The following is a 14,957-nucleotide window of genomic DNA, read 5'->3' on the forward strand; positions in this document are numbered from 1 at the left end:
ACCTCCCCCAGCAGAGCGCGTCACATCTATCTGAAGCCCCCCAGGTGTGGATGAGGTGACGATGGCGGGGGCGCAAAAGAAGACTATAGAGAGGGGGAGGAAGAAGAGGGTCTTGTATGTCTACAATCCTGCTCCAAACCACAGCGTCTCAATCTGCGATAACTCCCCCAACACCAGCCAGACACCTGCGTCACAGCCGAGACCTTCTTATCAGAGGCGAGCAAGGAGAAACAGACATGTATACATATATACACACACGTCTCTGCTCCAGATCTCGGCATCATCTGTGGTTCAGTATATCTGCTTGCTGTCAATGAAGGGAAACAGTCAATGCAAACCAGCCGCCATGACATAGAAGCTTGTGTATCACAGTGATCATCAACCGGTTGCTTTCCAGCTGTTGCAAAACTACAACTACCAGAATGCCCTGACAGCTTTCGGGAGTTGTAGTTTTGCAACAGCTGGAGAGCCGCAGGTTGGGGATCACATGCAGCAGTGAGAGCAGAACTTGGTTAGGATGGATTCTCAGCCTCCAGAAAGGTAAAGGGATTGTTCACCAATTTTTTTTCTTTCAAATTGACTGGTGCTGGAAAGTTATATAGATTTGTAATTGACTTCTATTAAAAAATCTTAAGTCTTCCAGTACTTATCAGCTGCTGTATGTCCTGCCAAAAGTGGTGTATTCTCTCCAGTATGAAAAGGAGGAGAGGTTTCCTATGGGTATTTGCTGCACCTCTGGACAGTTCCTGACATGAACAGAAGTGGCAGCAGAGAGCAGTGTGTCAGACTGGAGAGAATACACCACTTTCTGCAGGACATACAGCAGCTGATAAATACTGGAAGGATTGAGATTTTTTAATAGAAGTAAATTACAAATCTGTATAATTTTCTGGACCAGTTGATTTGAAAGAACAAATTTTTTGGTGAACTACTCCTTTAACGTCGGCCACATTTGTCGTCACACAGCTTTCCCGGAAACACATAACAAATGTGTGAATTTACATCTGTCTTAACTTAAAGTGGCAGTACACTCAGTACGGCGGCACACACACTTATACCCTGCTCTAACCTGGCACCTGTCTGACAGGGCTCACTTCTCAGAGCCGTCACCAAAACCCAGCGGGGGAAGGGATGGTGCAAAGACGCCAGAATGTTACCGCAGATGACACATCCAATGACTGATGGGCTGCAGAATCTGAGGAGAAGCCTCGCTGCCCACCAAGAGTCCATGCCAGGGATGGAGGAGGAGGCCGCACATGTGCCTGTCAGTCAGTGACCGGGGGTTGTGCAATCTCAGCTCTGCAGTGCTATTGTGTCATCACATGGACGGCTCTGCTAGACTAGAGGGACAGAAAGTTCCTTTAAACTGGTATTATCTAATATTCCAGATGACTATAGGGGTCTGGGGCCTGAATAACTATAGGGGGTCTGGTCTGGGACCTCAATGACTATAGGGGGTCTGGTCTGGGACCTCAATGACTATAGGGGGTCTGGTCTGGGACCTCAATGACTATAGGGGGTCTGGTCTGGGACCTCAATGACTATAGGGGGTCTGGTCTGGGGCCTGAATAACTATAGGGGTCTGGTCTGGGACCTCAATGACTATAGGGGTCTGGTCTGGGACCTCAGTGACTATAGGGGGTCTGGTCTGGGACCTCAGTGACTATACGGGGTCTGGTCTGGGACCTCAGTGACTATACGGGGTCTGGTCTGGGACCTCAGTACATATAGGGGTCTGGTCTGGGACCTCAGTACATATAGGGGTCTGGTCTGGGACCTCAGTACATATAGGGGTCTGGTCTGGGACCTCAGTACATATAGGGGTCTGGTCTGGGACCTCAGTACCTATAGGGGGTCTGGTCTGGGACCTCAGTGACTATAGGGGGTCTGGTTTGGGACCTCAGTGACTATAGGGGGTCTGGTTTGGGACCTCAGTGACTATAGGGGGTCTGGTCTGGGACCTCAGTGACTATAGGGGGTCTGGTCTGGGACCTCAGTGACTATAGGGGGTCTGGTCTGGGACCTCAGTGACTATAGGGGGTCTGGTCTGGGACCTCAGTGACTATAGGGGGTCTGGTCTGGGACCTCAGTGACTATAGGGGGTCTGGTCTGGGACCTCAGTGGCTATAGGGGGTCTGGTTTGGGATCTCAGTGACTATAGGGGGTCTGGTTTGGGACCTCAGTGACTATAGGGGTCTGGTCTGGGACCTCAGTGACTATAGGGGTCTGGTCTGGGACCTCAGTGACTATAGGGGTCTGGTCTGGGACCTCAGTGACTATAGGGGTCTGGTCTGGGACCTCAGTACCTATAGGGGTCTGGTCCGGGACCTCAATGACTATAGGGTTCTGGTCTGGGACCTCAGTACCTATAGGGGTCTGGTCTGGGACCTCAATAACTATAGGGTTCTGGTCTGGGACCTCAGTACCTATAGGGGGTCTGGTCTGGGACCTCAGTGACTATAGGGGGTCTGGTCTGGGACCTCAGTACCTATAGGGGTCTGGTCTGGGACCTCAGTACATATAGGGGTCTGGTCTGGGACCTCAGTACCTATAGGGGTCTGGTCTGGGACCTCAGTGACTATAGGGGTCTGGTCTGGGACCTCAATAACTATAGGGTTCTGGTCTGGGACCTCAGTACCTATAGGGGGTCTGGTCTGGGACCTCAGTGACTATAGGGGGTCTGGTCTGGGACCTCAGTACCTATAGGGGTCTGGTCTGGGACCTCAGTACATATAGGGGTCTGGTCTGGGACCTCAGTACCTATAGGGGTCTGGTCTGGGACCTCAGTGACTATAGGGGTCTGGTCTGGGACCTCAGTACCTATAGGGGGTCTGGTCTGGGACCTCAGTACCTATAGGGGTCTGGTCTGGGACCTCAGTGACTATAGGGGGTCTGGTCTGGGACCTCAGTGACTATAGGGGGTCTGGTCTGGGACCTCAGTACCTATAGGGGTCTGGTCTGGGACCTCAGTACCTATAGGGGTCTGGTCTGGGACCTCAGTACCTATAGGGGTCTGGTCTGGGACCTCAGTACCTATAGGGGTCTGGTCTGGGACCTCAGTACCTATAGGGGTCTGGTCTGGGACCTCAGTACCTATAGGGGTCTGGTCTGGGACCTCAGTACCTATAGGGGTCTGGTCTGGGACCTCAGTACCTATAGGGGTCTGGTCTGGGACCTCAGTACCTATAGGGGTCTGGTCTGGGACCTCAGTACCTATAGGGGTCTGGTCTGGGACCTCAGTACCTATAGGGGTCTGGTCTGGGACCTCAGTGACTATAGGGGTCTGGTCTGGGACCTCAGTGACTATAGGGGATCTGGTCTGGGACCTCAGTACCTATAGGGGTCTGGTCTGGGACCTCAGTACCTATAGGGGTCTGGTCTGGGACCTCAGTACCTATAGGGGTCTGGTCTGGGACCTCAGTACCTATAGGGGTCTGGTCTGGGACCTCAGTGACTATAGGGGTCTGGTCTGGGACCTCAGTACCTATAGGGGTCTGGTCTGGGTCCTCAGTACCTATAGGGGTCTGGTCTGGGTCCTCAGTACCTATAGGGGTCTGGTCTGGGACGGGACCTCAATGACTATAGGAGTCTGATAAACCACTAAACAATAAATCAATCACATGTTAATAGTTCTAGGAAGTTTAAGAAAAGTTATAAAACTTCCTCTTTACTGTTAGCACCAGTTCTGACCATGGTAAGTGGGACCCCCGGTATACGATATGACCCCAATATACAGTCATGTGACCCCAATATACAGTCATGTGACCCCATGTGAAGAAGGCCTCTGATGTTAAAGGGGGCTCCTCCATGTAAGTGATACCATGTTCTCGGGGGTACATTGTCACTTACTGACCGGCTATAAAGGGGTTAATGTTATTTCAGGATTCACCAGTGTCACCCAATCTGTGGCTCTCGGTGCATGTTGGGAGTTGTAGTGTGAAAGCCACAGGTTGGGAAAGACTGGCCATAACAATGGAGGAGGCTGTGGAGGTCAGGGAGGTTGCTGTGAATTGCATCATACATGGCCAGAGGCTACTGACCGGTCAGGGCTGCCTGTGACAGCCACATACACTGTCCACTACTGTCAACTAGCAAGCTGTCACAGCACTACAAGTCCCAGCATGCCCTCTGGCTGACAGACAAGGGTCTGCTCCTCAAAGCTGGAGCACCGCACACGTGACTCGCCATCAGGTAAGTCAGGGGTTAATCCTCGGCCGTGCCGCCATCTTACCCCTTGTTCTCCTCCTTGGTCATGGTGATGACAGATATCTCACGGGGAGTCCCGAACGAGCCCCAAGAAGCCGGCTTCCGCCTTCAACGTGCAAGGGAATGGAAAGGGGGAAGGAATTCGCTGCTACACGCTACTGCATATGGTTGGAGTGCAACACGAGTGACTCGGTGGGAACTAGGAAGCAGAACTTGAGTTCCGGGCGGATGAAGTTCCGCTTTTGATAATGAAAGGGATGTGAAGAATAGTAGTAAAGTCTTTATAGCCAAGCCCTCAATTCACAGCCCTCATCTCATCCACTGGGGATAGTAGTAAAACAGTATTATAACTGGAGGAGATTTATCAAACATGGTGTACAGTGAAACTGGCTCAGTTGCCCCTAGCAACCAATCAGATTCCACCTTTCATTTTCCAAAGAGTCTGTGAGCAATGTAAGGTGGAATCTGATTGGTTGCTAGGGGCAACTGAGCCAGTTTCACTGTACACCATGTTTGATAAATCTCCCCCATGTGTCCATAGCAATGGATTTACTATGGGGCAGGTTTTGATGATTTCCCCCTTGCACTATTCGGACATATCTGTTGATTATCACTCCTGGTTTGCTGCAATCTCTCTCACACCCAAACTGATTAAAACTTTTGACACTTCATAAGTTTTTTAAAGTGACAGGAACATTTTAAATCCAGTATACTGGTAACTACACTAAGGCCTCATTCATACGTCCATACTCCTGTCTAGGGGCAGGTTCACACAAGGTATGACAGTGGCCGTTCTGTGACACAGCCATGTCACTAAACAGCCGCTACCAGTGAAGTTCACCTACGGCTGGATGAACTTCATTTCTTCTGCCCGCATTCCAATTAGACAATGCAGACAATGTAAAGTGCCTCTGGAGCCGCAGTGTGTACACTGCGACCAGGACTCCATAGTAAGTATATTGATCGTCCATGGTGATTAAATATCAGTTGCAAACCTGCAACAACAGCCATTGTTTAATCAAATTATAGGTTGTGTGAACATGGCCTCCAATGGCGAACAGCACTTCCAACCCATTCGTCAGAAGCGGGCAAGTCCTAGTATGAACCCACATTTGCATCACGGATCACTATTCTTTGATGAATAGGTCTGTCCATTGCGGACAGCTACTGAATGTAGCCTCACTTTCTCATGAATGTATAGAATTTATTTGCAGGACACAAAAGTTTAGTAGATTACAGTTTTGTATCCATATAAAACGTATTTGCACCGGATTTCTCACTGCGAATTCGCAGTGAAATCCGCTGCGGACACTTGCCCGTTCACTTCAATGGGCTCTATATCTATATCTCCTAGTGGACCTGTGGACCCTGTAAAACCACTCAGGATTAGTCAGTATTGGCCACTGAATCTAAGGAATTAAAGGAGAAGTCCAGGCTTGGGCTTTTAAAAAAATTAAAAAAAACAGGGAGGAGGTAGCCGAACAGGGCAATCTCTAAGGGCTGAGACCTCTAAGAGCCAATCCAAAATGAATGGGCACAGTGCTCAGCAGAACATTGCAGCGATCTGTGGGGGACAACCTATTGCAAATTGAGGACTTTACAAGGGAAATGGTTGTCAGTGTATTCATATGTTTCCAGGAGGAATAAGAGAGGAATGGCACAGTGCTAAGACAATATACTGTAGAATTGTAACTTCATGGAGCATGCAAGTAGAAATGTCAGGAGTAGTGATGAGCGAATAGCTATCTGATCAAATACTACGCTATTCGAACTATTCGTTTTAGTTTGAATATTCGAACGAAAACGCAGTAAAAACTTGATTCGTCCTCCCACCCCCTTGGCGCTTTTTTTCAGCCAATAAACATGCAGGGACAGGACAGGCACTAGGAATAGGCAGGATTAAAAAAAACTTGAACTGTGATTGGCTGGCTAAACTATGTCACCTCCTAAATATTTGAATAGGTGATTTCAGATTTGTGTTGCTTGCTGGTTGGAGCTAGAGAGGGACAGACTGTATACCAGGAAGAGAAAGCTTTTAGGTGAAGTTAGGTAGGAAGGGACCCCCAAAAGCCCTTGTTAGGGCTAAAAGTATAGAAAGCAGAGATTTAGAAGGTGTTTTGATACAGTGAGTTCAGGGTCCTATTAGACAAAGCGATTTTTAACGTTTACCGACAAAATATAAACAATTGCAAACAAGATTGTTTATCGTAAACCTGAAATCGTCCATATTACACAGAACTATAGTCGTTCGATCGTTATTGCAAACGTTACTAGGATTGTTTACTCCATCTGATCCCAGCAAAACAATGAACAATGTGCAATTACACTGAACAAACTTGAGTGAAAGAATGTGGAATTACAGCGAACGATTAGCGAACAATAGTTAGCAAACGATAATCGTCCAGTGTAATAGGGCCCTTGGGTAGGAAGGGACCCCCAAAAGTTAGATGCAGCCCGGCATGCTTCCCCTGCTGTCCCATATGTATTCCAGAGGTTTTGGCATCATTTCCTGAGGTGTCATTGTGCATTTAGTGACCTCCAAGTGGTAGAATATTGATTTCAAAGTCCTAAGTAATTTTCTCCCATAGACTATAATGGGATTCGATATTCGATCAAATATACAAATATCGGGGGCTATTCGAATCGAGTTTTAAATATTTCACTATTCGCTCACCTCTAGTCAGCAGTAGTGTGGAGCGGATCTTTTAAAATGTTCAGGTTCGACAACGTTATCCAAACCCACCGTTTGATGCCTCCCTAGGGAGTCTTGGAAAACATGGATACAGTCATAGGGCTGCATCCAACTTCTGCAACCGCTGGGAATCAAGTGCCGAGTGTATGGATAACTTTGCCAAATCCGAACATTTTGACAGATAGCCCCATTCAGCAGTAGGTGGGGGAGTATGGGGGGGACACTGTTCTTGTTTTCCTTGTGCTAACTATTGTATTGTCATCATCCCTACATAATAATAAGAGACGCACAGTTAATGGCTTATTAAAGGAAAGGGCTGCAGGAACAACCCAGCAATGTTGGTTCAGCCCTGGTCACATGATCACCGAGCCATGTAATTAGATCTAGCAGGTCAGCGCTTGTTTACACTGTTGGTTGAGCCCATGTAGTGCACGCTTTATTGTCCGTCACATTGCAATAACATAGAACAAGGATGGGGAACCTTCAGCTCTCCAAATGTTTCAAAACTACAATTCCCATCATGCTTGGACAGCCAAAGCTAAAGCTTTGGCTGTCCAAACATGATGGAAATTGTAGTTTTGTAGGTTCCCCATCCTTGACATAGAAGGTAAAATTGAAAATCCATATAAACGGAGCTGGAGCATCTGGACTTGTGGGATCATTTCTTATCAAAGAAAAAAAAAAAAAAACCTTGTGAATATTTAAAGGAACTTCATCCCAAAAGAATTATATGAACCAGGAGGAGGGCAATTACTTTTTCATTACCCAACCAATGAATATGAGGCATTTCATCTTCAGAAGCTCAATTTGTTAGATGAGAACACCTAAGTATCCCCAGAGGCTTGCAATCTACCCTTGCTAATACTAGGTATGGTATAAGCACTAATCATTTCCATAATGATAGTAATACTAAAGCTATAGATAGATCCACATCTGTTCTGCTCCGTAATGTATGGCTCCATTCTATACCCTGACAGGTACTCCAGGGGGCAATCAGCCTGCAGTTAGGGTCCTGTAACCAGCACAAAGCATCTGAAATATTAGCATTTATAAGAACTGTAATCCTTCAAACAGTAGCGGCACAGTAATGTAACCCAACGCTGCTCATCAAAAAACCCGCTGGTTGTAATGCCCCGGTCGGCGCCCATCTGAAAAAGCCATTAACATTCCTCCGGCAGATGGGAAAAGCTGGGAGAGGTGTACAAGGGGGGCGATCAGCAGTGGACCTCGGCTTCAGAGGGAGATGGCGGATGGACTGGGGATGTCAATGGATTACTAATAAACCAGGGACTGGGAAATACATGATTCACTGTATGGTAAAGGACTCCCGCTGTGACTACATATCAATGTGTCAGGCTGCTCAAGACCCTCAAAAGCTGGAAGATGTGGTCTACAGTAATGTGGAAAGCAATGGGATAAATTCAGTAACAGAGTCAAAAATTGTTGAGATGACACCTTTAAGGATGACCCATCAGACCAGAAAATGGCAGAATCCATGGTAAAATAAATAGTTACCCATCCAATGCTTATTCTGCCCATAGATATCCTTTCTAAGATGCCTACATATGAAGTACATGAGATAGTTGGCTGATTCCACCAAAGTCGTTTACTCATGTTTAATTTTGTAAAAATTAAAATTTCAAAATTTTCGAGGGAATCATGTTCACAATACCATGAAAAATCAAAATTTTCTGAAATTTCATAAGTAAGGATTTTCATATTATAAATAATCTCCATCCATCCTTGGTAACTTTTTGAACTTTGGAGCCTATCCTCTGTATTTTTTGTATTCCTTGTTTGCACACACTCCAGTATTACCCAGTACAACGTATTACGTTTGGGTTGTAGGATTTCCCTCCAATACCTCCTCTTCATCGAGAGATTTTATAAAGCTCTTCCCAAACGTTTACATTAGTCTCAGTTTGTTCACAGGTTAGGCAGGGAAGGGCAGGGGGGCGCCATTTACATTAATGTGTTGATTGTTTTAACCCTGTCAAATTGGTGCTTAGCCTTGAGAAGTGCAGGTTGTCTGCCCAGTCTTTCTATCCCTGCCCCCCTCCCCATCCCTAAAAACACAAACTCTTCTGGATCTTCAAAACAACAATAACAAGAAAGGTGTTGGTTTTGTTGAGTGGCCATAGACAGCCAGCCCTCCCTTTTCTTCTCTTGCAAAGAGCAGATGACAGCAATTCCATTGTAAGACCTGTAACCGGGTTATCATCCAGGTTATCACTTTAAGGGTCTTCATTTAAGCAGCCGACCATGTGTGTAATTTTTTTTCGAAAGAGAAACTTTATTTCATTCCAGGATTTTGAAACTTTAAGTTAACTTAGAAAACATGGATATGGATATGGAGATGGTAGACAAGAAACATGGAGGGTGAGCAAGACACCAAGAAGACAGGCAACAGACATTGGAAAGTAGACAAGAGTAAAAGAGAACATGGAGGATGGACAACAAAGAGGACAGACGAGATGTGGATGGTAGACATGAGATATAGAGGGTGATCAAGGCGAGATGAACAGACAAGAGACATGGATGGTGAGCAAGATACAAAATGGAAAGACAACAGACATTGATCGTAGGCAAGAATTATAGGGGAAGGAACAAGACAATTGGAGAATGCACAAGAAATTTGGAAGACTGACAAGATGTGGATGTAGATACGAGACAACAGTCATAGAGGAAGAATAACAGAGGGGGACAAAAAATAACATGAATGATAGACAAGAGACATAGAGGGTGGAAAACAGACAAAGAGGAATGATGAGGCATGGATGGTAGAGAGGCATCAAAGAGGATGAGCAAGAGATTTAAAGAATGGACAAGAAACAAGGTTAGACGTGATACATGGAGACATCAACGGTGGACAAAAGTCAATGAAAGAGTAATGGAGAACATACAAAAGGCATGGATGGTGGACAAGAGATCAGAATGGTAAAAAGATTCAAGGAGAACAGATGAGGGAAATAAAGAATGGACAAGAGACAAAGAGAATGGAAAATAGATATAGACAGAAGTCATGGAGCATTAAAAGAGGCATGGAACAGACAAGTGGCTAGGAAAATAGACAAATTGGGTTGGGGACAGGCAAGAAACACGGAGGATGGTTAAAAGAGGACAAAAAGGAAAACTGGAAGGTTGACATAAATGGTGGAAAAGAGACAGGACAGATAAAAGACATGAAGGACAGACAAGACATGAGGATGGACAGGAGACTTAATGGTGGAGCAGAGACCTATTTGAGACAATCCTGGACATCTGAGCAGTCGGTAGAAGCCTGCAATCCTTTGCAGGGGTTATAAATACTATGGCGTTATATTAGGTTCAGTCTCTTGGCACTAGCCTTAATGGCTCCATTCTCCAATGCTGTTTGATATGGTGAAGCAGCGCCCCTGCCTCCTACGAAGCATCCATTAAGAATACAGGAGAACTGAAGACCCCGTACAGGGGGCACAATGAATGGGAAGTTATTATATTTCCTAGCTGGGAGAAGCTAAAACAAGAGCAGTCCATACGATTTACAAGGGTCCCACAGCTGTGTCTGATGTCTTGTAATTTACAGAGATTTTTGTAATGTATTGTATATAGACAGATAGATATAGCTGTTCCTGATCTGGAGTATATACGACTAGTTAGACATGCTGCAGATCCTGGGTGTTGTTTACAGACATTGATCATAAACATCAATATGTGAAATCTGACACTTCGTTCCATGTGACATCTGACTGACATGGACTCTGGGTGTTGTTGACCAGGGGGATACGAGCACAGTGTACACTTCTGGGATCTGGGACACAGTCTGGGATTTGTAGTGCCTCCGCCATTAGGATGAGAGTGATCCTGGACGCCCACGTCGCCTTGTCACTTGCCGCCATATGTTGAGAGGTCATTGCAGAGCCTAGCTCGGAGCTCACATCTGCAGAGGCAGCTGGTCAGTCCCAGGAAGTCATCTAGCTTTCATGGACATCAATAAAGTCAGGTCTCTGGGGTTCAAAGTGCAGATGATGAAAGTGGAAGGAGGCTGTAAACTTAGCACTGGGGATTTTATCATGGTGACAATTCATGTTAACAGTCTTAGCAGATTCAAGCTCAAGAAAGAGCGGGAAGAGACCAAACCTGAGTCACAGCGCACCCTCCCCCCAAGTGTTATATGGCCGACCTGATGCCTATAGTACTGTGTAGACAGTCTGACATCTCCTTACACAGTCTGACAGTCTGTAAGGTCATGTTCACATTTAATACACACAAGGCCATAGTTACAGATCGGGCTCTCAGGCTGAGTATACTGCACTATAGTGACTCCACCACCACCATCTTTCATGCAGCGTTGCATGCAGATTTTGTTGCAGAATTATAATGGTTCTCACAGAAACACTGACATCACTCACAGATCCGCTGCAGTTCTGACCTATGTGAATTTAAATACATGAAATATAAGCCTGTCCCTTTAGAGTTTCTGAAGTGCCCATAGACATAACAAAAAGTTGGCCAAACACCGTGGGGCTGGTGGGCCAGCCTAATGTATATGGGGGTCTCTTGACTCTTCCTTGACTGATGATGTTGGGGAGGAGAAGGATCAGGCATATTGAATTTTACACCACTGGTGTAGTCTAGCTTCGGCTCTCGCTCCTTTCCCCATGGAAGACGCATGTACACTTGGCCGAGTTGAGTGTGCATGTGTCTGGATAATTCGAGTGAGAGCTATAGAAGGCGAATGGCCAGTTGTGACCTAGTTATGCACTGACGCAACCCCTGTCTCTGTACCCTGGTATAATGGGGCAGATTAGAGATTCGGGGTCTCGGAGAGCCGGGTGACCCCCATAAAGTAATGGTCTCCCGCTTTCTCTCATATGATATGAATGGTGTATCAGACTCCAGTGGGTGTCACTGACTCATACAATACTCTAGATCTGCCACAGTGAATTATTTTCCTCTGGATCAAATATCCATCTCGGAGACATTAATATTTTGCTGTAGACATGGCCGCCGTGCCGCTTCTTTTATGTTGGTGGACGTATGTCATCACCCCTCTATAGACCGCATGAGTAATATGTTGTGGGTGGAGGAGCCTATAAGTCCTGTGATCCTGACACTCTATACCGCGGCTGCTGAGACTTTCCATGCCGTGCCAGGAACCGTGAAATCCAACTTTTTGCAGGTTACGGTGACTCACGGACCATCAAACACACAGCCATGGGACGCAGCGCAGACACATGGACATGGAAGTAGGAGGGAAGAGGAGTATCATATTATTAGACTGATAGGAAGAGAGTCTCCGCTGCTTGGTACAGGGTCACCAGAGAAACCTAACTCCCCAAATCCACCCCCCGTATTCACGAATGAGCGCTAATCCCTCTGACATGTGCCCTGACAAGGGATTTCTGTGGTCATCCCGGCTAATGCGTGTCAGCAAATAGCACTTTTCCCTTTGGACCTTTAACATTTCGCTAATTTGCTTACCTGTCAATCAATATTACTGGGAAATCCATGGAAAAGCCTTCAGGGTTGTTTATTCTTGTATCAGGAGACAATGGGCAGGAATAGGGGTCATTCCAGACAGAGTGGTCCTAGACGTCTCTGCACCCGGGGCCGGGATTCACATCGCTGCTCTGGTCCTTATCATCATTTTTTTTTTTTTTTCTGATAAACTTTCTATATTGTGTCCTTGTGGCTTTTTAAAGTGACTCTGTACTGGCACCTTACTGCCCCCAAACTGCTGGCACTGCGTGGTATTTAGAAGAAAAACCACTTTTATCAATGCATCACAGCGTGATGGGCAGTCTAAGGGCCCTATTCCACCGGTCGATTATCGTTCAGATTATCGTTAAATCGTTCGAATCTAAACGATAATCGTTCGGTTGAAATGCAGTTAACGATTAACGAAATCGTTGATCGCTTTATAGGACCTGGACCTATTTTTATCGTTGCTCGTTCGCAAAACGTTCGTAAATCGTTCGCATTGAATAAAACGTCGTTCGGTCGTTCACAGTAGATACGAACGCAATAGCGAAGAAATAACGAAGAAAAAACGGTCATAAGTAACGATCATCGTTTCATGGAAATAAATGAACGTTTTCAGGTCTTTCGCAATAGCGGTCGTTTGAGATCGTTAATCGTTAACGATTATGGGCCCTAATAGGGCCCTAACTGGCATGGCCTAGAATATCAGTGCCCTAGGCCTGCGGCACCCCTCTCCCCCTACCCTTCTCTTTCAGAACACACTTGGGCTAGATGGAGGCGGGAAGAGAGGCGCCTCAGGCCTAGGACACACCGCATTGATAAAAGTCGTTTTCCTTCTAAATACCAGGAAACAGGACGACCCCCAAAATGGGCATTTCGTGGGGAGCACTACAACGCGGTGCTGGCGGTTCAGGGGCAGCAAGGTGCCGGTACAGAGTCCCTTTAAGATATCTACTTACTGTCATCCAATACTGGAACTTCATGGTTTATTTGGTCATGTGATGGGCACAGAGCTGCATGGCTCCTTACAGTATGTGTATTACAGCTGTGTGACATCACGTGACCAGAATGGGAGCTTATAAACTTACAAATTTTATGTGCAACGTACACATCCACAAGATCCAATGGAGGGTTTAGAATAGAGACGAGTGAACCTTGAGGACGGTCAGGTCCGTCCGAAAACGAGCACTTGGCATTTGATTACCGGTGGCTGCAGAAGTTGGATGCAGCCCTAAGGCTGCCTGGAAAACATGGATGCAACCATAGGACATAGGCAGTATCCATGTTTTCTAGGACTCCCTAGGGCTCCATCCAATTTCTGCAGCCACCTGTAATCGGACACTGAATGACCAGGTCCGGACAGATCCGAGCATGCTCAAGATCCCCTCATCTCTAGTTGAAACATTTACTTGCACTGTATAGCACCACTTGGTGTTCAGAGTGTATAGCAATGTGCACGTCCATCAAACCCAATAATGAGTTGTTACATCTACTTAAGGTTTGGCAGTCAATGTAAAGTATATAGGGATCTCCTAAGACAACACCAACAGATGATGTTGGAGATAGGGGATAGGTCTGATTGAATTTCACTGTGGGACCCTTTTGTTCTCAGGGAGACAAGCCGCCACGAGAGCTGTCTGACTGCAACAGGAACATTTGATGTGTGTGGTGAGGACAGGAGAGATAAGTCAGCCAAATGATCATTCAACCGACTGTTATTTAAAGTATCACTGTCAGGTTTTTTTTTTTGCAGAAATCAATAATACAGGCAATTTTAAGAAACTTTGTAATTGGGTTTATTAGGCAAATATGCCATTATCTGCATTCAAAAAGACTTTCCCCAGGTCCCCCCCCTCCTTCCTCTTTCTCATTCACTGCTCATTATCAGTCGAGCCCTGTGTAACCTATGGACAGGGGAGGGGGGGAGGAGGGAGACTAGTCGCCAGCAGAGAGCAGAGAACAAAGGATTACACAGCGGGACCTGTGTGAAAGCCCATATTCAGAGGTCAGAGAGGTCAGTGCTGACTTCAGAGGAGATAGCTCGGTGATGTAGCTGTAAATTGACTCTTTGTTGTCCTGTTTTGGTGCTTCATCTCCCTCCACCCCTCTCCATAGAAAACCATGAAGACAAGGGGGAGAGCTTCAGACTGCTTTTTCATGATAAAAATGCATTTTTCAGCTAATAAACCCTATTACTATTACTATTACTATTGATTTCTGCAAAAAAAATTTAAATGACAGTGACACTTTAAGTTAAACTTAGCTAAAATAACAGCGGCGGGGAAGATTATACCGCCACCTCGGGTACCACAGAATCTGCCGCCTGACGCTTAATACTCATTCCGCCTTGTGGCAGAAGCATCCCTGACAATACACTTCAGCCAATAGAAATAATTTTCTTCCCGTTTCCACTCTATATTGTCAGCTGCCAGAGGGGGAAGTAGACTGATTCTTGTTAGATTCCTCCCAGCATCACAGATTAGACGGATAGATGGAAACATAATATCGATAAATCAATAATTGACCCTTATTAACGTTTCTACAGAAACCATATCTACTCTTTTTCAACTAAAAAAGAAGTAAACAACTATGTGGA

At 46.0% G+C, this 14,957-nt stretch overlaps 1 protein-coding gene across 1 annotated transcript in view; it reads right to left on the reverse strand.

Moving 5' to 3' along the window:
• Positions 1–4,351, reverse strand: part of DARS1 (aspartyl-tRNA synthetase 1) — a 74,129-nt gene extending 69,778 nt beyond the window's left edge. The window contains exon 1 of the mRNA XM_069982651.1: positions 4,232–4,351. Within this exon, the coding sequence (XP_069838752.1) occupies positions 4,232–4,254 (23 nt within the window). The 5' untranslated portion in view covers positions 4,255–4,351. The remainder of the gene's footprint in view (positions 1–4,231) is intronic.
• Between the last annotated feature and the right edge of the window lie 10,606 nt (positions 4,352–14,957).

Source organism: Dendropsophus ebraccatus, chromosome 9 (assembly GCF_027789765.1).
Source record: "Dendropsophus ebraccatus isolate aDenEbr1 chromosome 9, aDenEbr1.pat, whole genome shotgun sequence".
NCBI lineage: Eukaryota > Metazoa > Chordata > Amphibia > Anura > Hylidae > Dendropsophus > Dendropsophus ebraccatus.